This window comes from Chroicocephalus ridibundus, chromosome 12 (genome assembly GCF_963924245.1).
Source record: "Chroicocephalus ridibundus chromosome 12, bChrRid1.1, whole genome shotgun sequence".
NCBI lineage: Eukaryota > Metazoa > Chordata > Aves > Charadriiformes > Laridae > Chroicocephalus > Chroicocephalus ridibundus.
In genome coordinates this window covers 2,864,937-2,886,967 of record NC_086295.1, presented here as the reverse complement: position 1 = coordinate 2,886,967, position 22,031 = coordinate 2,864,937, and the positions used below count along the sequence as shown (strand labels likewise).

At 50.9% G+C, this 22,031-nt stretch overlaps 1 protein-coding gene across 2 annotated transcripts in view; it reads right to left on the bottom strand.

Annotated features, from left to right (window-relative positions):
* Nucleotides 1-823: 823 nt before the first annotated feature.
* Nucleotides 824-22,031, bottom strand: part of SLCO4A1 (solute carrier organic anion transporter family member 4A1) — a 29,301-nt gene continuing 8,093 nt past the window's right edge. Inside the window, exons 1-12 of one of the 2 annotated variants that reach the window (XM_063350285.1) lie at nucleotides 16,149-16,287; nucleotides 14,943-15,922; nucleotides 13,785-13,875; nucleotides 12,767-12,888; nucleotides 12,337-12,448; nucleotides 7,629-7,783; nucleotides 6,749-6,944; nucleotides 5,993-6,158; nucleotides 5,185-5,357; nucleotides 4,743-4,807; nucleotides 4,064-4,212; nucleotides 824-3,290 (exon numbers count right to left, since the gene is read on the bottom strand). In XM_063350285.1, coding sequence (XP_063206355.1) covers nucleotides 3,141-3,290; nucleotides 4,064-4,212; nucleotides 4,743-4,807; nucleotides 5,185-5,357; nucleotides 5,993-6,158; nucleotides 6,749-6,944; nucleotides 7,629-7,783; nucleotides 12,337-12,448; nucleotides 12,767-12,888; nucleotides 13,785-13,875; nucleotides 14,943-15,768 — 2,205 coding nt within the window. In that variant the 5' untranslated portion in view covers nucleotides 15,769-15,922; nucleotides 16,149-16,287 and the 3' untranslated portion in view covers nucleotides 824-3,140. Of the gene's footprint in view, nucleotides 3,291-4,063; nucleotides 4,213-4,742; nucleotides 4,808-5,184; nucleotides 5,358-5,992; nucleotides 6,159-6,748; nucleotides 6,945-7,628; nucleotides 7,784-12,336; nucleotides 12,449-12,766; nucleotides 12,889-13,784; nucleotides 13,876-14,942; nucleotides 15,923-16,148; nucleotides 16,288-22,031 lie in introns of those variants that run through there. The other variant, XM_063350286.1, reaches the window with a different exon arrangement.

Genomic DNA, 22,031 nt, shown 5'->3' with positions numbered 1-22,031 from the left:
TTTACTCCCGGGCTGCAGGGGAGGGAGCCCGGGAGCCGGGACGGGGAGGCGTTGGGGCTCTTCTGCACGCCTGGGTGGAGCAGAGATCTATCTACAAAATCATCTGCGTATCACATTCAAAGCTTATATTTGCTGTAATTTTAAAATCTCCAGGAAGCTTCCAAACAAACTCTTCACTGAAAACGGCTCATTGACTGCCTGGGTTTTTTGTCTACCGTAAATAACGTTCAGTTCTTCCTGCTTGGACTCCCTTCTGGGTGCTCATTTGTTTCACTTCCCTGTGGCTTTTCCTCACTACCAGCCACTGTTTGTTTGTGTTCTTTAACAGCGGGAATCACGCCTTAAGCAAACCACAGATGACACGGGACTTTGACCTCATTTACGTAGTGTAGGCCTGGAGCAGCTCTATGGCTTTAACGGGGTTGGTCTGCGGATGAAGGAGGGCAGCGAAGGTACTACCTTGCCTTCCTCATTCATCTTCCTCAGCAAATAAAAACCTCATTTTGCCTTCAAAAGCAATTATCCCCTATCTCAGGAGGAGAGGGTCAGTCAGTAGGAGACAGCAACCCACAGGGTCTCCATGTCACCTGCTGTCCCACCAGTCAGACAATGCTGCCTGCAGCTCGGGTACCCATGAGGGACTTTATCAACACGATGATTTAAGCACAAGCCTAAATCCAAACTCTCACCTTGGGTGGATTCGCAGACCCTTGAGGACACCACGATGACCTGCAGCGAAGCCTGGACCCCCACAGGGTGGCCCTGACCCTGTCAGCAGGAGGCTCTGCAGGACGCACGGCACGGATCCAGCCCACCGCTGCCAGGGACAGCCACTGGGAAAGGGGGACGACTGATGAAAAACACGCACACAAGTACCTGTGAAATACTGATTATATTTCTAAGCTTTTATAGCAATATAATACTTCATATGGGACTGAGAAACATACTTTCAAATCTTTTAAGTTGCCGGTACACCTACATAACCTGTTTATGGAACAGGAATGCCTTGCTGCTGCTTACTTCAATCCGTGACTTACGAGCCCCACACCAACACAAAAAATGCCCAGAATCCATGAACTTTTCTTTTGCTCACTCAGATAAAGCTCATTTTATAAACGCTAGAATTGCATCGCAATATCCATATATATATATATATTAAGAAAAACTTCTACCTTTCATAAATACATCATACATAAAATATGTTCCCAAAATACATTCATGCATTTTCCCCCCTTCTAAGATCCCTGCTTGCACCCCAAGTGTCTGTAAGGTGGGAAGGGCAAGCGCTGGGCAAGGCTTGGAGACAGGCTCATGTCTGCAGGTGGCTCCAAACCCAGGTGGAGGTTGTGCAGAAACCTTTGGTTTGGGTGGTGACGGGGTTAACTCCTGCATCCGTGGGTCTAATCCTGCCTCCTTGGGAAAACAGGGCTCCCCTGCGTGCTGTGCCCAAGCGAAGCTGCACCAGCTGCCCATGTTCAAGCAGCCAAAAGCCATCCTCCATCTCACCCTCAGCACTTCTAGTTTTTCCAGCAGTTACTGGAGATGCTTGAGTCTCTCCCAGCACTCAACAGTGGCTGGGAAAACAAGGGCTTTGGAAGTGGGAACGTCACTACCTGGCTTTGGTGGAAGGGGATCTGCGAGTGGAAGAAGCTGCTTTCTTGACCACCATCAACCTGAAGATTGACCTGAAGATCGACCACGCTCCCAGCACCGCCGAACGGCTTTGCCTCTGCTCTGGGAGTTGGTCCTTTGCTAACGAAGGAAACAATGCCCATCCCGCGTCCGCTTATGGAAGCATAAATACACCAAATATACAAAAAACATCTACAAAGTAATCCTAAGTAGCGTCTGGCACAAAAGAAGCACCAGTTTTGCAGCTCAGCAATGTAGGTCCCGTCCCCGTGAGCGCGGTTTCTACAGTGTAGGACTCCAGGGGCCGGCCAAGCCCTGCCCCGGAGCTGTACCCGGATCGGCGGCTGTGCAAACACAGACTGAGCACTACCCTCGCCTGGGCTGGGCTGAGAGGGAAGCCAGACATACACCCACCCAAAATCCACTCCCCCCCACCTTCAGGAAGGTCCTGGTCAATGTTACAAGTGCACATTCATCGGTCGTTTTGGGAACGCTGCCCTCTCTCCTTGCAAGCAGGCCAGCTACAAGTCAGCATCCCCTTTCCACAAGGCAGACTGTCGCTATGGCGAGCTCTCCCTTCAGCTAGCAGTCCGGAGACAAATCAAATTAATTCTGACTTTTCCTGTCCACCCAAACCCCCCGCCTTTACAGAGCCACTGAAGAGAAGCGTTGCATAGATCTGTACCTCGCGTCTTCCCCTCATCCACCAAACAGCAAGAAATAAGTTCAAGTTTTGCACAGTACATCACAAAAGGCATCACCTTTAAACAACGTAAGAAAAAAATAAAAGGAAGTGTCCCGGCGGTGTAAACCCTGCAGCGAAAGGAGGCCGTGAAGGCGCAGTGCTCGGCAGCTCGCGGGGATGGCTGCCTGTAGTGTACTGGTGAATTTGCTCGCGAAATCTCATCTCAAACCTATCTCCCGTGGCGCGGTGATGCGAGTTTGCATAATTAGATAACCCGCTCCTGAACAAAAGGAGCGATGCTGCGTGGCACGGGAAGGAGGAGGACACAGCGGGGCCGTCTGCTTTGCATACAGTAGTTTAAGGGCTGGTTGTCCCCTTTGCCACGCGGGCTGGAGGGCAGCAGGGCTCTCCGCAGGCTTCCCACGTCCGACAGAAGTTTTGCTACAGTTGGCTTTACAATTGAGATAGTAGGGACCAGATCCTCTGGCGGCTAAAACCCCACGCACTCCATTGGAGTTACCGGTGCTTATTTCCACGAGTGGAGAATGTGGTCCTTGCTTGTCACAGACAGAGAATAAAGCTACGGTAGCCCTTTCTTTAAATAAAATTAAATAACTGCATACGGCACCAGCGCACAATTTAAAATGTGCTTCTGCTGTTAAGAAAACAGCAAGCACACCAGTGGTTAATTAAATTATTTCTCTTGAACTAAAAAAAAAAAAAAAGTGATAATATTACTATTAATTTAAAAGCCCCTAGGGACTGCAGAACGTCTTCTCATCGTGTTTTTGACACTGAGAAAGTCACTTCCACGCGTACGGCACTATATATCCTCCTCAGCCGGCAGTGAGGGCTTGTGTTCCTGGGCGTCACAGTTGCCATTTTCGGATGCATCCGAGCTGCCCGGAGCCGACTCTTCCGGTGGGGGTTTGTAGAGTAAACAGGCGACTATGAAGAAGGTTGTCCCAAGCACCTGCAGCCATGAAGACATCCCGTTACTCTCCGCTCCCACTAAAACCAGGCGCCCGGTCCTCATTTGGGATGAGATTTGCTGACCAGATGAAGGTGAAGGCCAGCCTGGGCAGCAGACCAGCGTGGGCAAAAACACGAATCCAGCCAGCCCCATCGCAATGGGACAGAGAGAATTCGGAAGGCTCTTCGGCCCCACACGGACTGTCACCACCAGAGCCTTTTTCTGGAAGGCTTCTGAAAGCCTCTTTAGCACAGCAACTGCTGAACACCACTTTCTAGGGCAAGTGCTTGTTTGGGAGCAGTAAAAATGATGGTTTTCAGCTAATAAATAAGAAACACAGAGCTAAGCTCTCTTATTTTCTAGCAGTGATCGGGGAATGGTTGTTTACAGCCTGCCCCCAGTGCCGTCCCTCACTCTCGCTAGCACACTGTAGTTATATATTTTACTCCATTTCGAGCAAAAATCGCTTTGGTAGCTGTTGGGAGAAGAGGAGATATTTCACATGGTGCAACAGAAGCTGTAAGTCTAGAATGTAAATGGAATTTAAGAGAATGATGGTGCCTGGAGCACCATTACCTGGCGGGAAGCAAATGGAGATTTTGCCTTCCCTGAGAACAATTTTTTGTGTGAAAATCGTATCTGGGGGGGGGGCGGGCAGGAGGGGTGGCAGATCAGGACAAGCCCGTGTTGTAAAATTCTCTGCCAGAGCAAAACGCTGTCTTCCTAAAGACCTGCCGGGTTTATCAGAGAGTGAAGTTAATGCGTAGCATCACCTTGTAGACCAGTCCAGCGACGAGGGTGTATCGGCTCATGGCCGAGTTCTGGTAAATGTAGCAAGAGCCTTGCTCGCCGCACTGGTCCTGCCAGAGCAGGCAGGATTTATCGATCATGGACCCGAAGGCGATGGGGCCAGGGATGCCTCCTGCGGGAAGGAAGAGTGGACCTTCAGTCTGGGCAGCACCTACGCCCCAGCCTTGCAAGGTGCTTGCAGAAAAGCATCAGGCTCTGCTGCTACGGTAATTAAGCAAACTCAGCCTGCAACATCTACAGCCACAAGGTACCCAAAATACGCTGAGTTTCAAGGCTTGAGAGCCCAGCGAGTCTTTTGACCACCCTGACCTACATGTTGCACAAGAGCCAAGAAGCAAACGCAGAAGCTTCAACGCCTCTGCTTCTTTTTTTCGTAAAATAAGGACACATTGCCGGGACATTGCTCCTCCACCCCACCTGTGATGCGTTACAGAACCCTTTGTGCAGTTTGCAAACCATATGCAAAGGAAATTACGTTTTTCCAAATGACAGCAAACAAGAGAAAACATCCTCCTTTCATCACGGTGCGTCCTACCCCCTTTCTTTTCCAACCCAACCTGTTTTATTCTTAGGTAACGGCTTGGCACACACTCCACAAAGCCAACGGACCATACCCATGCCCAAACTCACTCCGTACCGTACCTAGTGTTCGTACTACAATCCACTGGATCCCAAGTGCGAATGACCTTTGCCTGTCGGAGACGCACCTGGGGAACAAAAGGGAATTGTTGAAAAACGCTGCCAGGCTGCTCGGCACCTCCCCACCACGTGCCTGGGTCCAGCATGCCCAGGGCCTCCATCCCCTCTGGAGATGGAGGTTCACCCCAGGGCAACGTCCCCCCACCGCTGCTGCAAACTGGGACACACATGTGGGCGTCCCATGTCAGAGGGTAGAGCTGCCAATGCCAAAATTTGCTTTCCCAGCCAGACAGGGAAGGGAATTAGTCCTGATATCGCTGGGCTGCCCTCATGAGGTGGTTTCCATCACACCTTCCCCTTGGTTTGACCCAGCAGGATAAAGCAGAGAGGTGGATACTGGGGCTTCTTGCAGCGCTGGCGGAGGACGAGGCGATCCCGTGCTTACCGCAGAGTGGCGGTCAGGGCAGGAATACTGCTCAGGAAGGTGAAGAGGATCACCACGAACATGAAGAACAGGAGAAGGGGCTTTTTCGCACAAGAGGAGGTGCATTTCCCTGCCTCTGCGTCGCCAGGGCCGGGCAGGAGGGGTTTCTCAATGCAGCTACACTCCTGGTAGACCTGGGAAAGAAAGGCTGGTGGGTGCTTTGCTTGGGAGAATGGTGATAGTCAAAGCAGGGCTTTAAAGACAAAGAAATTCAGGGAGGGCAGAAACCAGCTGGTTTCGGTCCCGGAGCAGAGCGAAGCAGAAATCAAGCTGCATTCTTGACACACCTCTGTCTCAAAACCGGCTGTTAAATAAGAGAAATTAACTTTGCCAGGCAGCCCTTGAACGCTGAATGTCACCATTACCCTTCTCGAGCCTTTGCCCGTCCCAATGAGCGACATGCTGGAAGGATGAGGAGGAGCATCATGTGCACTGAAGACTCAAAATGAACATTGGGACAGGAATTAGGTGCCCACCGAGCTCCTCGCCTGCCTGGGTGATTTCCCAAGGATTTTGGTGCAGTTTGATGCAGAGCGAGGCAAAACCAAAGTTGGGAACACTGAGGGAAGCGATGCAGGGTGACCTCAGGGTACCTTCTGCCTTCATCCCATGGTGTCCGAGAGCATCCTCTACCTGCTCGGGGCTGTCTCTGCCTTTTGCACTTATTTGCAGCAAAGCTCAAAGCTGTGGAGACTTTTGCAGAACCAGCCGAAACGCTCCCAAGAACATGTGCCACCACCTTGTTAACACACTGTGCTTTCAGACATACCTTCTTGCCATTCCTGAGGTTTTCAGACACTCCTTGGCAGCCGGCGTGGCAGGGAGAGTAATACATAACGTCATCGCTCCCGCAGACAGGGCTGTAGGTCTCCTGCAGGCAGCCGCACTCGGCGTTGCAGGCTGCTGTCAGGTTTAGGTGGCCACCAGGCAAAGCACTAAGGGAAACACAGGAACAGTCAGCGGGGAGACACCGAACAGCATTTTCCAGGAAGAAACGGGTAGAGCAAGAGAAGGAGAAGGGGGGACGCTAAGAGGTGCGGTGGAACCCGAAGTAGCATAAAGCCAGGACTGGAAGGGTTTCATCCCACCCAATTTTAACCATGAACAGGAATCATGCCCTGGAGCTGCCTCTTTCCCACCGCCACCAAGGGAGTTGAAGTGACCAGTTCATAGGGAGACACCTCCATTTGGAGAGGACATTCCCACTTTTAGTCCAGTTTATCTCACAGAGATGCGGGACTCTGCGAAGGCAACTGAAGAGTGGAGTCTCTCACACTCTGGCACTGCTGATCTCCCCTCCCTCACGAAAGAGGGAGCCTCTTCCATAAACTCCAATTAGATGCAAAAATTAGGACTTCTGTATTCTGGGTCACACTCTCACTATCTGCCCATAAGACTGACCGGACGCCATCTTCCACCACCAACACATTCACACATGACTACCCCCAGCACCGTGTATTTGGAGTTATCCTTCCGTTCTGACCAGGGCCAGGCAGCACAAGACAGATGGGATGATTGTTATTACCTTCCCTCGTACATCTGGGTTACTCCTGCCATCGGCATGTTAGGGCAGTGGATAAAAAAAATGAATATAGCCAGCAGACTCGACACCGTGCAAAGTAAACACAATTTGATGATTCCTGAACAGCGGAGTTTAAATTTATTCACAAGGAATCCTCCCAGGAATGTGCCTCCCCCTCCGGCTGGCACAACCAGATAACCTGAAAAAAGAGGGGAAAAAAACCCCACAAGCAAGTTTAGAAATGTCAGCAAGGAGTTTTCCCGGCTGAATACATGAACTGCAGTGTGTCTGCATGAGAATAACCCCTTGGTTGCTGCGTGGCTTCGTGGTGGGAGTTCAGTGGACTTTGCTGCAGTAGGTGGGCCTCCATAGCAGCTCGGGTGACACGGCGTGAACCTGGTAAGGCAGCTTTTCCTACCCAGATACCTTACAACAGACGCTCTGAGGAGCACGTCATGAGTATTGATGCTTGCTGGACACCACTTCCTCGCTCTACAATTCCTCAGTCTAAGCGAGGATCTTCCCAGTTGTGGGATGCTGACAAAATATGTCCCCCAGTTCAGACATCCCTTGTTAGAGGAAACATTTAATTAATGTTCCCAGTAATGCGCTAGAAGGAACAGACCACGATTATTTTGCCTTCCTCTAGAGGGTAACAGATGGCTACAGAAGCGACACGTTTCTTCCTGATGTCAGTAGATACAGCTCTGAAAATGCACTGGGTACAGATGTGCTGATGGGAAACAATCCTATCTAACAGCTGAAGACAATAACCGCTCTGTAAACGAACAGCAAAGTGTGTTTGTCTCCGTTCTAAATGGGCTGCAGTGCTCTTGCGTTTGTAGGCAAATGGGAAAACATTGCAAAAACCCGGTTTCCTTACCAAAAAAGGTAGCAGCTTCCGAGGCACTTAAACTAAACTGGGACTCCAGGAACTTGGGTCCAAACGTGGACATCCCAGCAATGAGGGTGGCTTCGGTCGCTCCCGCTAAGCAGAGGAAGATGAAGGTGGGGTTCTTCAGGAGCAGCAGTACTGATCTGGGAGGGACAAATATACTGGAATTGAATCAGCGCTTACCCTGGCCGTCTTTCATAGCCCCATGGCTACAGCCAACCACCAAGAGAATCTAAGGGACATCAACCAAACACCTCAAACAGGAGGGAATAATCTGGGACTCTTCTCTGTGGGCCTCATGAGGGCACCAGATGGGTCTATTTATCTCATGTGCATGTTCAAAACGCGCACTGGGCACCATCAGCACGTGCGTGATGTAATTCACTCTCAGAGTGCCCATGACTTGGATGTGGGTGATTTCAGTGGTAATTTTCCAACGTTCAGGGCCAGGCTGAGTAACTTCCACTCCTAAACGGGGCAATACTGAAAGGACCCTACTCCTCAGCAAATCTCAACCATCGCAAGGTTTGTTTAGTCCCCGATGGCGGTTATCTTGGGACTCCTGACTCAAACAGCCAAGAGCAGGGAACAAAGTTGCGTTACACCCTCACGTCCTCATGTGCACACATGCTACTCACGCGCACCCACGGCCTCATGAGAATAACAACCGCTGATAACCACGGGTGTTTTGCAGCTCGGGGGAAATACCAAGCAAGCTTTTCTATATGGAGGAAGCACCTCCAAGACACCTTATATCCCACTGGAAAACACAAACCAATCTTTCTCCCACAATCTAAGCACAGTTTTACTTTAAGCTTAATGAATAAGTTGAGCAAATACATTTTCTTTTTGACCCACTGGGATTTAGTAGAGAGACAAAGATACGCCTGAAAAATTGCCATGTGTCATTTATATGTGGAAAGATGATCCCGCAACGATTCCATGTCGGAGACAGGGAAATGCCCTGGAGCACATGGGATGGTCTCAATTATCTCTCGCTATCTCGGATATTGGACTAAGAGGGTTGACACTGCTTTGCAGGGAGTGTTTCATAACGAGCTTGAAATTCTGCAACGTGACTTTCCCCAGGCCCAGCCCGGACCAGTACCGGAGATCACCCCGTTTCTGAGACAGGCACAACCCCGACCTCCCGCAGCGACGGCAGCGGCAGGGATGCCACGGGACGCTCGCCGAATTGAAAGGCGCAGTCACGTACCACCTGCTGCTTTGGAGGAAACGTGAAATCAGAGAAAACCTACTGTGGTACAACCGAGCGAGAGACGTGCTGAGGCTCAGCAGCACGTTTATGCAACTTTACCCGCATAAAGTGGAGAATCTCATTATCCCAAAAGAACAAAGACGCTGAAAGGCAGAAATACCACACATTCTTACTACCTCGATTACAGGGGGCTTTTTACTAACCATTGTAGAGCTGTTGGGATTAGTTCAACTTAGTAAATTATTTTCCAGGAATTATCTTTTCGACTGAGCTTTATTTGGAAGCACAAAGCTTATCTCTTAGTGAGAAAACACTTCTCGGGGACCTCGTGGCTGACGTAGAAATTGTACAATGCCTTCACCTTCTTACAGTTCAAGAGAAAAGAGAGGAGTTGTTCCCTGGCACTGGTGTGACCTCATGCCTGCTGGCCAAAGGTTACAAGTTAGACTTGCAGGTGGGAAACTCCTTTCGCTGCTGAGTAAGGAGTTACTCCGGTAATTTAATCTATTTTTAGACAGAAAATATAGTTGTGAGGAGCTACGGCATATAAAACCTTACCAAAGTCAACTCAGAGCTTTTCGCTGCTATCAGGAGGACTTTAATCACACCCAGAAACCACCTAACTCTTGAATAGTTTTGACTGTCCTCAGTTCTTGCAGCCAAAGGGATTTCGGGACCGTCGAGAGAAGAATCCCACCATCTCTAAAAGCTTGACCCTGCACGTCTTTACTGATATGGGCACATATGGGTACTCTTTCCTCACGGAATGGTCCTGCTGAGTAGGTTGGGACCACCTGTGCCGTCAGAGCCTGCTCCTCTGAGGAACACCCGCATGCCCAGGACACCCCAGAGGGTAACAGAGTACGGCCACAAGCTAATGAGTCAATAATGATATTTATGCAACCTTAGGGCATGTGAACAGGGACTTTTCCAGCATGCAGAAATGACACCTACCGTCGCCATCACCAAAGGAGCGGAGGGCAGCAGGTACGTCCCGCAGGAACGTCCCGCAGGAGCGTAAACCAACCTCCCCTTGCAACACACTCTAGCAAAGCCGTGGGACAAGCCGAAGCCCCGCTCTGCCAACTGATCCGAGGGGGCTGAGTGAAGTATCAACCATAGCGTCTCGTGTTGAAGATGAGGGCTTGATGGAACGGCGAGTGATCCTCGCAAATTCTGGCCCACGGCTAGCTAGGACAAAGCCTCCTCTCCTGGCACAGCCCTAGGTGTCTTCCCCTTGAATCCCTCTGCACTGACAGCAGGGGTTATTTCTTGAGAACAATCATATGGAACCAGAGAAAGGAAAATGCTATTTTATCAGGCCTTTTCAACCCACGAATTAAGACAGAAGTCTCTTCAGGGCAGAGGATTAAGCCGAATGGGCCGCATTCCTGTAAGCTCCTGCTATCAGGCAGCACCGTGAACACAGTAATTCGTTAAGCTGACTCCGAAAGGACCTGATAGCGTGGAATAGCATTCTATTCCACCCGTAATTCTGCTTGTCTTTGTGAGACTCTTGCTGTCTGTACTGTGAGAAAATGTGTAGCACCCGATCCCTCACTAGAACAAAAGCCACAGCATCCTTCGGCCTCGCTCTCCAGCGGGGCCACGTGTCCCCAGGAGCTGCACGCACAGATGGGATCTCCTCCTTAATGCAAAGTCTCCAGAATAGCAACCCTTGAAGGCACTTTCCTTTGATTAATCAAAACCAGGGAACGCAAAAAGCCTGTTGGGTTTTTGCTTTCAAACGGAAACCACGCTAAGGTCTGGACTGACCTGAATTATTTGATAGGAGTTGCCCCACCTTTGGGTATTTGTTCTTCAGGAACGAGGGGTGAAAGAAGATGCTCCCGGAGGGGGACTGGCCCCGTACCTGCTGTCAGACAGCCTTCACCGAGAAACAGTGGGGGCTTTGTTCCAGGTAAGAAAGAAAAGCATCAACCACCGAACTTCACCCCTCTCTGCTACCCTCTTTGTGTTGGTTTTAGTCAGAACCTTACTGTTATTTAAATGCAGGTTTTGAATTTAATTTCCGTGCGGAGAATAAGCCCTGACCTCGGAAAATGGCACCCGGTCAAGAATGCCATTTAATAACAGTATTGAAATCTGTTCAATGTAATATTCTTCATAAAACTGCCTTAAACCCTGGTAAACTTCCTGAGAAGTCTCCGAGAATTTCAGACCGATGTGAGCGGTTGCATTGACACAACACAGAGCGGCTGCTGCTGAACCCCCCCCCCCCGGGCGAGCACCTGCTTCAATCCCCCTCTGCCGGCAAATCCCACAACTGGCGTCCAGCAGGAATTGCTGGCAGCACCGCGGGCTTCGGCAACGCCCAATGTTTGCCTCCGCATGGGGCAGCCCGTCACGCACGGATGCAAACGCCTCCCTAAGAACGGCCCGGGGAGAAATACAAAAAAGAAAAAAATCCTTCTGTTGACTGCAAGCTCCGAAAGGAATCGATACCCAGATCTCTCTGCAACGTCCACAGCTCGCACACCGGCTCAACCCAAGCCGTAAATAAAGCAGCCCCTCTCCCCCTGCCCTCCAGTTAAGCACGACTCAACACACACACAAAAGAATCGTGAGAGATCTCAAAGATCCATGAGCAAATGTTTCCAGGTTAAAGAAAGTGTATGTAATTTTGGCCGCTCACTCGTTCCCATCCCCTCAAACCGTTTCCTACCGAACCCCCCCCCGGTGCAAGCTGCTCGCCCGCAGCACGGAGCCAAGCGGCGGCCCCGGGACTAAAGGCGCTGCTGCGTCACTGCTTCGCTGGGGAGATAAGAAGTAGTAACACAGAAAAGGTGGCTGGAAGATGTGAAGGCAAAAGAAAAAAGAATAAAAGAGAACGGGAACAGCAAGCTACAGTGCAGGATATCTCGTTCCCTAGGTTTGGAATGGAGCTGTAAGACTTAGAGGTTTTGTTTCCTCACTTTTCTCATGAAAAGCACAAAACAGGGATCTGACACGAGCAAAAATAGAGGCCAGGAAGAAAAGCCCCGAGGGGACGGGGGGGAGATGGTGTCGGACAACACTCAGTCGGGCCGGGTGAGGCCAGGCACAAGCAGACAGGAGATAACGCCGCCGGGGCGCCGGAATGGGATGGCAACGCCCGGGCATCTCCTGTCACCTCAGGGTTGCCACCAAGCCACCCCCGGTGAAACTCCGCGTGTCGCACAGGACTGCAGGTGGCTTTTCACGTGCGGACGTGAGCTTCCGAAAACCGCAGACAGGACCAGCGCCTCGTCCCTGGCCCTCCCTCGCCGTCCCCGGCGCCGGTTCTAGTTCAGCCCGTTTGCCGAGATGGGACCAGGCGCTTTGCAACCTCCTCCGCGAGAAAGTGTCAGCCCCACGTTTGGAGAGGGACAAAACCTTTTAGCCAGCGGCACAGAGGGCAAGCACCGCAGAGAGCAAGCTCACTTTGGGCCCATTGCTCTCATTCCCTGAACCTCAGGCGTGGGGCCGTTTTCTTACCGAGGCAGATCTTTAACTGTTTTCCCAAAGTCCGGATCCGACGCTTTTTTGTGGCTCCCATCCTTTAGCTGATGAGCCTCTGACACCCTCATAACGATATACCGCTGGGACCCTGAAAACGAGAGGCAAATGGGAAGAAGGAGCAGGTGAGACATGGGATGCGGATGCCACCGAAGGGGTGGATTTGCTGGGGCAAAATGCCACGCTACATCCTCCCTCTGCCAACGGTGCAAGGCAGGAGCAGGGAAACGGTCAGCTGGAAAGCCGTGGGGGTGAAATCCATGAAGGAATTACAATTTAAACGCTGGAAGCTCTTCCTCCGCCCCCGTGTCCCCAGCTACACGCGTGCACAGGGACACCAGCCCCAAGGCGAGCGCGAGCACCGTGCAGCCCCAGCCCCGATTCCCTGGATTCGCACGGGGCCGCATACCTGGGAGGCGCTGGGGGTACCCCAGGATGGGGATGGAGATGAGGAGGGAGGCTGCTCCGGCCCCGAGGAAGCCGATCCACCATGCCCCCACCCACAGCGTGTTCTCCGGGGCGATGTCGACCCTGTAAGAAACGAAGCCGAAAAGGACACAAGGGAGGGAGGCGGCGGTTCGAAACGGAGCGGGAGAGCTCGGCGTGCCTCTCGCTGAAGCTGGCAGGGTGTGGGGGGACACAAGGGGGACATCAGGAAAGGAAACAGAGCTCTGGCGGTCTGCTGGGGATGCCACATCCCCCACCCCTCCTGCCACACCACGGCGCTGCCTGCCTTAACAGAGAGCACGTCACTTAACGAGCCTGGGAAACTACAGCATTTAATTCTCCTTTAACCTCTGCCTTGGACTCGATGATCTCAAAGGTCCTTTCCAACCAGGAAGGTTCCATGATTCTGTGATTCACCTCTCCCCATCTCATTTGCCCTTTGGCGGTTGCTGCAACGCTTCATTCCACCCCAGAGCCACCCTTTGCAAGAAAACCGGTAGAAATAACCCATTCCATCCCCTGGAAACCTGCTCCCCCTTTTTAACCCATTCATCTGCCAAAGAGCCTGTAAAGAGATCAAAATAAATTACAACTACTAAGAAGCGAGGAGGGACTAAGCATCCTGGCGGGATGAGCGGGAGGAGGAGCAGCGCTGCTGGTAGCGTTGTCTCATCAGGGAACTCCTTGAAAAAATTCACCTGCTGCTTGTAGCCTCATTAGCGCGGGCGCTGCAGCGTGAGGAAGGATTTAAGCTGACAGGTTCGTCAGCAATTTTCTTCCAGCAACAGCACGAATGCAAACCGCCCTTCCAGCCTCATCCCCCCCCGCAGAACCACCGCTGAACACCACCGGCACGTTTCCACCCAGCTACCGGGTCATCGCTCCGTTGTTTTTTTTGTTTGTTTGGTTGGTTTTTTTTTACCCCAAAGGAAACATATAGCATAAAGGAAAAGGAACAAGATTATTTTTTAGCGACTTACTCTCTGCCAATTTCAGTATAAATATTTAGAAACATTCCTCCTACCAGATAACCCGCTGCAGGCCCAAGGATTGCAGCAGTGTAGAAAACAGCTGAAAGGGAAAACGAGCTGCGTTAGAGAAACATCAGCGTTTCAGGCAGGGATGCTGCATCCCCCTCCCCACCGTGGCGGCTCAGGTCCCTCCCGGACCAGGGATGCTCAGCCTCCTGCCGCCTCGCACCCCGCTCCTCCAGCCACCGACAAACAAAGCCGGAGTTTCCACAAGTTTTCATCCCCCGCTTGTGTCCCAGGGAAACTTCTGCATCCAACCTGGGAATTTTTGTAGCATGGGGCAGACAAAATTGGTCCGCTGGGAAAACACATTGACGTAGCTACTGTTTTATTATTTAGCAGGGATGTAAGTGCCACATCCCGACTGCCGGCGTGGCGAGCAGCGGCGTTGTCTCCCCACTGACAACACGCAACGCCTGCGCTAAATGCGGCACCACCGGCACTGATTTTGGTTTGCTGCCGTGGAAAGATCATCAACTTACTGGTGATCTCCTGGTGATCTCCTCCTCTCCCTGCACAGCCTTCTGATCCAACGCTACGGGCAGCCTGCTACGTTTTGAAACCACTAAAAGGTCAGCCCCGTTTTCCCCAGATAGGACTGTAAGGATCTGGCAATTGCTGAGCAGAGGAGCGCGCCCAGCCTCTTCTCTTGGCTGTGCTTTGCACCAGCAGTATCCAAGCAGCCCGGTGACCGTCCCTCCCACGCTATGGCACTAAAGGGTGATGTCCCCTGGCACGGATGGGGTATGGCTTCGTGGTCGCTTGCCGGAGACACTAATGCCATGCACGTGGGGGGCAAGCTGGAGGGCTCTCCCCAGCTGGTCCCGTGCCGGGAGCAGGAGGCACCTCCTGATCTGCAGGGCGAGCGCCGCCAGAGGGGAAATACCCAGCTGCGCTTCCAGCTCCTGCCTATAAATAATCAAACCCTCCCCAACAGCTGCCGCTTCCCTCCGGTTACCACCTCGCCCGTTATTGGGAACAAAAGACTGGGGGCACCTCTCCTGAAAAACCACTCGATGCGGTCTGTTCGGTGCCACGGCAGACGGACCGGCTCCCCCTCCCACCTCCCAGCCCGGGGGTCCGACCTGCCCCTCCGGCTCCACTCACCAATGTACACAGGGGAGTAGTTAGTCTTGACGTTTTCGTCTAAATAGGTGACGCCGAGGGTGTAGAGCGGCGTGGCTCCCATCCCGTGCAGGAACTGCCCCAGCATGAAGACGAACCTGTAGCTGGAGAGGCTGGAGGCAGCCTGGGCGCAGGGCAGGCTCTGGTTCCCCCCGCAGACCCCCACCTCGGCCGCCGAACGCGCCTCGTACCGCCCCGTGGTGAAGTGGGGCAAGGCGAAGAGCAGGGAGCCCAAGCCCATGACCAGCACGCCCCAACCCAGCCATCGGGGTTTGTGGCCGTTCCCCCCGAAATAGCTGACGAAGGTCAAGCAGACGCAGGCCGCGATGTCGTAGGAGCTGGCGATCAGCCCGCTCTGGTAGCTGCGGAGGTCGAAGCGCCGCTCGATGGAGGTGATGACCGTGTTGATGAAGCCGTTCACCGTCATGCCTTGCAGGAAGGAGGCCACGCAGAGGAAGAACAGGACGCCCTTGGACGTGTTGAAGAGCTGCAAGCACCCGGGGGTGAACCCCCCCCAGCCGCACGCCAGTTCCTCCCCTTCGGCCGACACGTATTTAATCCCTTGGCCAAACTGGGTCCCCTCCTCTGGCGGGGTGGCGGAGCAGAGGGGCTCGGCGCAGGAGTCAGAGGGGCTGGGGACGCCGGAGGACGCCGTGCCGTTGCTCAGCGGGGTCCCGGATGGCTCTCGCCCACTCGGGGCAGTGAAGGTCCGGCCAGCTTCACCGGGAGGAAGAGACGGGCAGGATAAGTCAAGTGTCTGAGCAAAACAAAAGCCATTTTCTCCGGTCGAATTCTGGGGCATTGCCATGAACGGGAACGCAGAGTCGAGCAGCAGGTTGCGGTGGGGCTGGTGGCCGGGGCGGCTTCGCGGGGCAGCGAGGACCTGCCTACCTGGGAGATGCAATTTTAAGCGCTTACATCAGCAGGGAGATGGCGAAGGTCTGAGCCAGGACCATTGCGATCTGCAAAGAGAGAATTTTTAAACATGCCTTTATATCAAACCATGCCCCAAACCTTCAAATATTGTTTATTCCTTTTTTTTTTCTTTAAATAACTATTAACATTTTGCTGTGCAGTTCCACTGGATGTGTGCCCCCACCGTAGGGTGTGTGGGTGCCTCAGGTATCAGGGCACCACTAAACATTACAAAAAAGAACAAAACATTCAAGAGGGTTAAAAAAAAAGCACCTTTAAAGGCAGACTGCCTACCAGCTGCAGCCCCTTATCCCTCCTCTCGAAGAGGCCCTGGTTAGCCGCCGGACCCACACAACCTCCGTCCTTCTCCTTCCCCCTGCAGAGAAGGGCGCGCACAGCCACAGGTTTCCCACTGCTAGGAGTCCTTTGGTCTCTCTTTCACACTCTGCCAATAACAGTTTATAATTATCCGGAAAAGTTTCCACCGTCAGAATTGATTTTATTCCAAGCCCTCAGATCTGTTTACAACTATTCAGTAAAATCCTTTCTATAACTAATTAGACTACATGCCATTTCAGAGCGAGCTGGAGGGCAGAGGCAGCTGACTCTAACCTGATTACCCATGCAGACTGCCTTCTCTCAACCGGTTCCTGTGCATCGCAGCACCTGATCACGCCAGCAGCCAAGAGTATTTTTCCTTAAATGCCTTGGCTGAACTATAAATGATGAAAACAGTAAGGTTCTCCCTTGAACTCTGGTCTTAAATATGCAAAAAATGCTAGACAAGGGTAGGGTAGAGGGTAGGGTAGGGTAGAGGGTAGGGTAGGGTAGGGTAGGGTAGGGTAGAATAGAATAGAATAGAATAGAATAGAATAGAATAGAATAGAATAGAATAGAATAGAATAGAATAGAATAGAATAGAATAGAATAGAATAATTTCAGCTGGAAGGGACCTACAAAAACCATCTAGTCCAACTGGCTTGACCAATTTGGGACCAAAAGGTTTTAGCTTTTGTTAAAGCCTGTTATTCAGGGCATTGTCCAAACGCCTCTTAAACACTGACAAGGCTTCAAGAGGTTCCTATACAAAAGTTCCGCTTGAGATGGCAATCAGCCTCCTCAGCAGGGAACAGGAAAAATGGGCATTTCTTTTCCCAAATAAAATAAACCATGTTCAGATCGTCGTAACCGGGGAATATTGCAGCCTTTGGTGAAGAAATTAATGCTCACCTGTGTGATGCTGGAAAAAATTTATTGACATTTGCTTAGTAGATAATGGTGTGCTTGAGCACCAGTGCGGTTCCCTGTAGCGGCAGTTCTCGCAGGCACTGGGGCAGCAGGACGTGGCAGACGGGGATGCTCAGAGCAGCATCCAGGTCCTGCTCCCCCCGCAGAAGCGCAGAGGACAGACCACAAACCCAAGCAAACTTTAAACATCCAGGCCAGTAGTGCTGCAACAGGTCTGGTCCTTAAGGCAAGTTAAACCAATGACATCCACCCCTTTTGTTTGCAAATAATTCTATCTTAATTACCCCGTCTGGGGGAGCAGAGTGCACGGAATGTTTCCGGGTCCGGATTTTAGTAGGGATGCGATGATAGCGCAGGGCAGGCTGAGCTTGGCAGCCGGAAGGGCACTGCTTTCTGGGTCCACGCCAGACTCCTCGGGTGACTTCTGCTTCAGCCAGCTGAGTACAGCACAGGGTAACTCTGATGTGTAACGTGTAAATGCAAAACCGAACTGCAGGCGTTGAGATTTTGCTGCAGTGACAGACTTGTAATGTGTTGGCACAAAAAGATAGCGCCTTGGATGCAAGGCTGTATTTTTTCACTTTTTCATCCCTCCAATGTTCTGATGCCTCTTACAGCTCTAAATATGTTTTCTTATCTTTGGATGCAATATTGGAAACAATAAATAAGAGGGCTTTAGCACTCAAACTTTATTAAAGTCAGAAGCGATTATTAGGTACCGGATCAGGCTCCAAGGGGTGGAACTGGCCACGTTACCCCAGTGTAAGCCACAGGTGCCCCGAGCACGGCAGCCGGCTGACTTCAGCTGCACGCCTCCCATAACAAACAGAGGTCTGCCGTTCCATTTGACTGCGCTGGTGGAGGTTGCTTGGCTGGGGACTGGTTTTGCAACCCCTGATTTCAGCAGATAGAAAAAGCCCATCTCTGTTCGTCATCCAAGCGCTCCCAAACGGGCACACCTTCACCCCGGAGGAAACGCTCCTCCTGCCTCTTTACCAGCACTTGGGATATCTCATAGAATCATAGAATCATAGAATCGCTGAGGTTGGAAGGGACCTTTAAGATCATCAAGTCCAACCTTTAGCCTACCCTGACAAGAGCCACTTCTAAACCATGTCCCTAAGTGCCCCATCTACCCTTTTTTTAAACACCTCCAGGGATGGTGAATCCACCACCTCCCTGGGCAGCCTATTCCAATGTTTAATAACCCTTTCAGTGAAAAAATGTTTCCTAATATCTAATCTAAACCTCCCCTGACGTAACTTGAACCCGTTTCCCCTCGTCCTATCACTTGTCACCAGGGAGAAGAGGTCAGCCCCCATCTCTCTACAACCTCCTTGCAGGTAGTTGTAGAGGGTGATAAGGTCTCCCCTCAGCCTCCTCTTCTCCAGGCTAAACAACCCCAGCTCCCTCAGTCGTTCCTCATAAGGTTTGTCCTCCAGACCCCTCACCAGCTTTGTAGCCCTTCTCTGGACACGCTCCAACACCTCAATGTCCCTCTTGTAGCGAGGGGCCCAAAACTGAATGCAGTCCTCTCATACTTCATGAATATATATTGATATTCTGATATTTCATGAGTCAGGAAATAGATGACGGCTTTTCATTAAACTACTCTTTTCCTTGAAGCAGCGGGAGTCTGGGCCACTGGACCCGGGTGACCACATCATCCTCCCCTTCAACTTTGGTTACCCTGAGTCCTACTTAACCGTAAACACGGGGTGAAACATTTCCAAGAAAGCAACCGGCCTTTCTTCCAAGCGGCAGATGTTTCCCCACAGCCAGAAGCCGCCTCTGCCCCCAAAGCCCACGTCCTGGCCATCTCCCGACGGACCTGGGCTAACGACTGGTACCCAGGTGCTCCGGGCAAGAAGCCTGTTCCCGCCCGGTGCTGCCCACCGAGCTGCTTTTCATCTCTTGGAGTATTTATAAACTGGCAGTGACACATTCACTGGGAATATTAGCTTTCCTAGCAGCCATATGCCACTTTACAGGACAAAATATAATCTTTAGGGAAAAAACCCAACCAACTTCACGCATTTCCTAATCATTCTTATTCATCTGAGCCATCCGTTTATGGCTTCCCATTCATCTCTGTTTCTAATGACTCAGCTGGTGATTTCTTGCTTACATTGAACCAGTCCCGATGCTATTATCTTGCAGCTATAGATTTACTCATTTTGCTGCAAGATTTTAACTCAATTTTTTTCAGCTGTACAGCTGGTTCCAGACTGCCAACGTCCCCAAGTCAACACGACAACAGTAGCAAGGCAATGAAAAGAATACGATTTGCACTTCGTGATGAAATCTGTGAAGACCTCCCTCCTCCCGCTAATATTTACCATTAAGTCAATAGTAAAACTTGCAAGCTTTTCATTTGGCGATCACTTAAAAAGTCACAGGACCAATTAAAAACATTTTGTGTCTCTGCCGAGGACTGCGATTAGATTGTTACAAATTAACTCAAAACTGACATGCAAAATAATGCCATTTGCCGAAGCACGCCCAGGAATAGTTAATCTTCCCTTTCACGCTATGGTTTTTGACTTTCATAGGGTATTATTGTGGCAAGTAACATCTATTCATAACTTCTGCTTTCCATAGCTGAGCACAGTTTACGGTTTATGAGCAGGCTTAATCTTTTTTTTCAGTTCTATGGCATAGACGGAGATATTTGCTGAGGAACAGGAGCGGGGGATTAAAAATGATCAGAAAACGTGCTGTAAAGCTGGGAGGAGCAGCCGCGGGCGACGCTCGGTGGCTGTGCCGGGCTGTCTCGGTTATTCTCCTCCACATGCGAGTGGACCTTGCTAAAGAGATACTTGGACTCTGGGGAAAGTCCACAGCCAAGTACCAAGCTCGTGCTACTCCAGAAAGGGACAAATCCATCTGGGTTTGTACATTTGATTTCTCTTGGTAACACGTACTGAATTTTCCTCGGAGAGCTGGGCTTCAGAGGATTATGAGTATTACTCCTGTCGTAGCTGATAAACACCATATGGATCAAGTGTAATCCACTGGCTGGTTTAGGCACGGGGAAGCCTCCCAGAAGTGAGACAACTCCACGTCCAGGTCCTGCGCGCGGGGCTTGTCCTCAGGGCGCTGCTTCGGTTAAAGGGAGATAAAAGGAAGCACGGGACGATGGGGTTGTTCCCGCGCAGCACTGGATTGCTTTCCTGCCAGCTGAGGAACTTTACCCAGCTCACACCAAGTGTGAACCTCGCATTTTTTAGCATCCTTTTAAAAAGCATCTCTTTGGCTCAGCAGTACAGAGGAGGCTGCTATTGCCGGCAGCAGCGCGGGGACCGGCCTGGAGCCTTTCGTAAGCGATTCCTACGGGAACAGCATCGTCCTGCACACATGGAAATGTTTCAGGAATGAGAAACACGGCTAAAGGGCAGCCGCTGACCAAAAACCCGTGCTCACCGTCAGAGCTGCAGGAAGCCGACGCGCAGGGCGGGAGGCAGCGAGAAGCGGTAGGAATTCCCTGGCCCACCCTCACGTGGGAGGCGTGTTTTCACACGATTAGTCCCACCGGAGTCTGAAGCACGGAGGAGAACGGTAGAAACTGGCTTTAAATTATCACAGGAGCAAGGACATATTTATAATTAAATAAACTCCAAATAGTCAAGCTCAGCGCTCACAAATCCTTTGTGTGTTTTCCAAGCACTTTTCCATTCGCTGGCAAATTAATGCAATAATATGCAAGAAATCAAGAAGGTGGCTTGGATAATTTTCAATTAGCTGCTTGAAAATGCTTTGAAGATAAAGCTAGCCAGATTTTCCGAGCTTACTTATTTGTTCCAGCTTATCTGTGCAAACCCAATCGGCTGCAGCTGCCTTAGACCATCTTTAAAAACTTGCAGTGCACAAAGGAGATTTAACCGGGCCACTATATTCCGACATAGCAAAGATTAGCCAGACAAAAGGTTCTTTTATGCTATAATACCTCACTCTCTCTCCCTAAGGTCACTCTTGCTTTAATATCTTTTTCCTACCCGTAATTTTGATCAGTGAGGAGAAGGTTTTCATGCCGCCACTGTCCCGGGCTCTCCAGCCACCGCTGCTGCCCGCGGAGCTGGGTGTCTCCATGGCTCATCCAACGCAGATACAACACCAGCATTTTCCCCAATATCTATCCCTGCCCACAGCACGCAATTATTTTCCAGCATTTGGATTCTTACAACCCATTTAAGGACGTTTAATATTCAGGATAATGTTTCTGCATGAGCCATTAGTCAGCTTTTCCCAATGACTCCCAGTAAGTTCCTATAGGTACCCCTTCTTTGTTTCCACGCAGAAGATGCAAATTCAGGCAAATCTTGTATGATACAAGAAATGAAACAAAATGAGCAAAACCCAAATGAAGAACGCAAGACACGATTCTTTGCTACTTCTAAAGATAGAAGCAATAAAAATGCCAAAAATGCAACATCCCGTGTTACACAATGCAAGGACGTTGAGTACAGGATAAATATAATATGCTGACATCTACCATGGCTTACAGGAACTTATTCTTTCTCATCCTCCTGGTTTGATCAGTATGAAGGTAAAAACAACAAGGGCAAACCAGAGGAAACGATACCATGAAACTTTGTGGAAGCCATGCCGCACAAAGATGGATTTGGCACAAATAATACGAGGCCCTTCTGCTGTAGGTGGTGTATTGCTACTGTACAGAATTACTGCATCCTCCTCAAACAGAGGGCAACGCTCATTGCTGGAGCAGCAAAGCCTTTACACGGGCTTTTCTCCCACGGCGCTGCTGGATAACAGGCTTTTCATCGAGAGATCTCCTTCATCTGGCTTTTTTTTTTTTTCCCACTGAACGATCAATCCATGGATTACACCAGGCTGCGCTTCTCTTGCAGAGTATCGGGAGTCTATTTTTGGCTTCATCGTAAGAGAGAA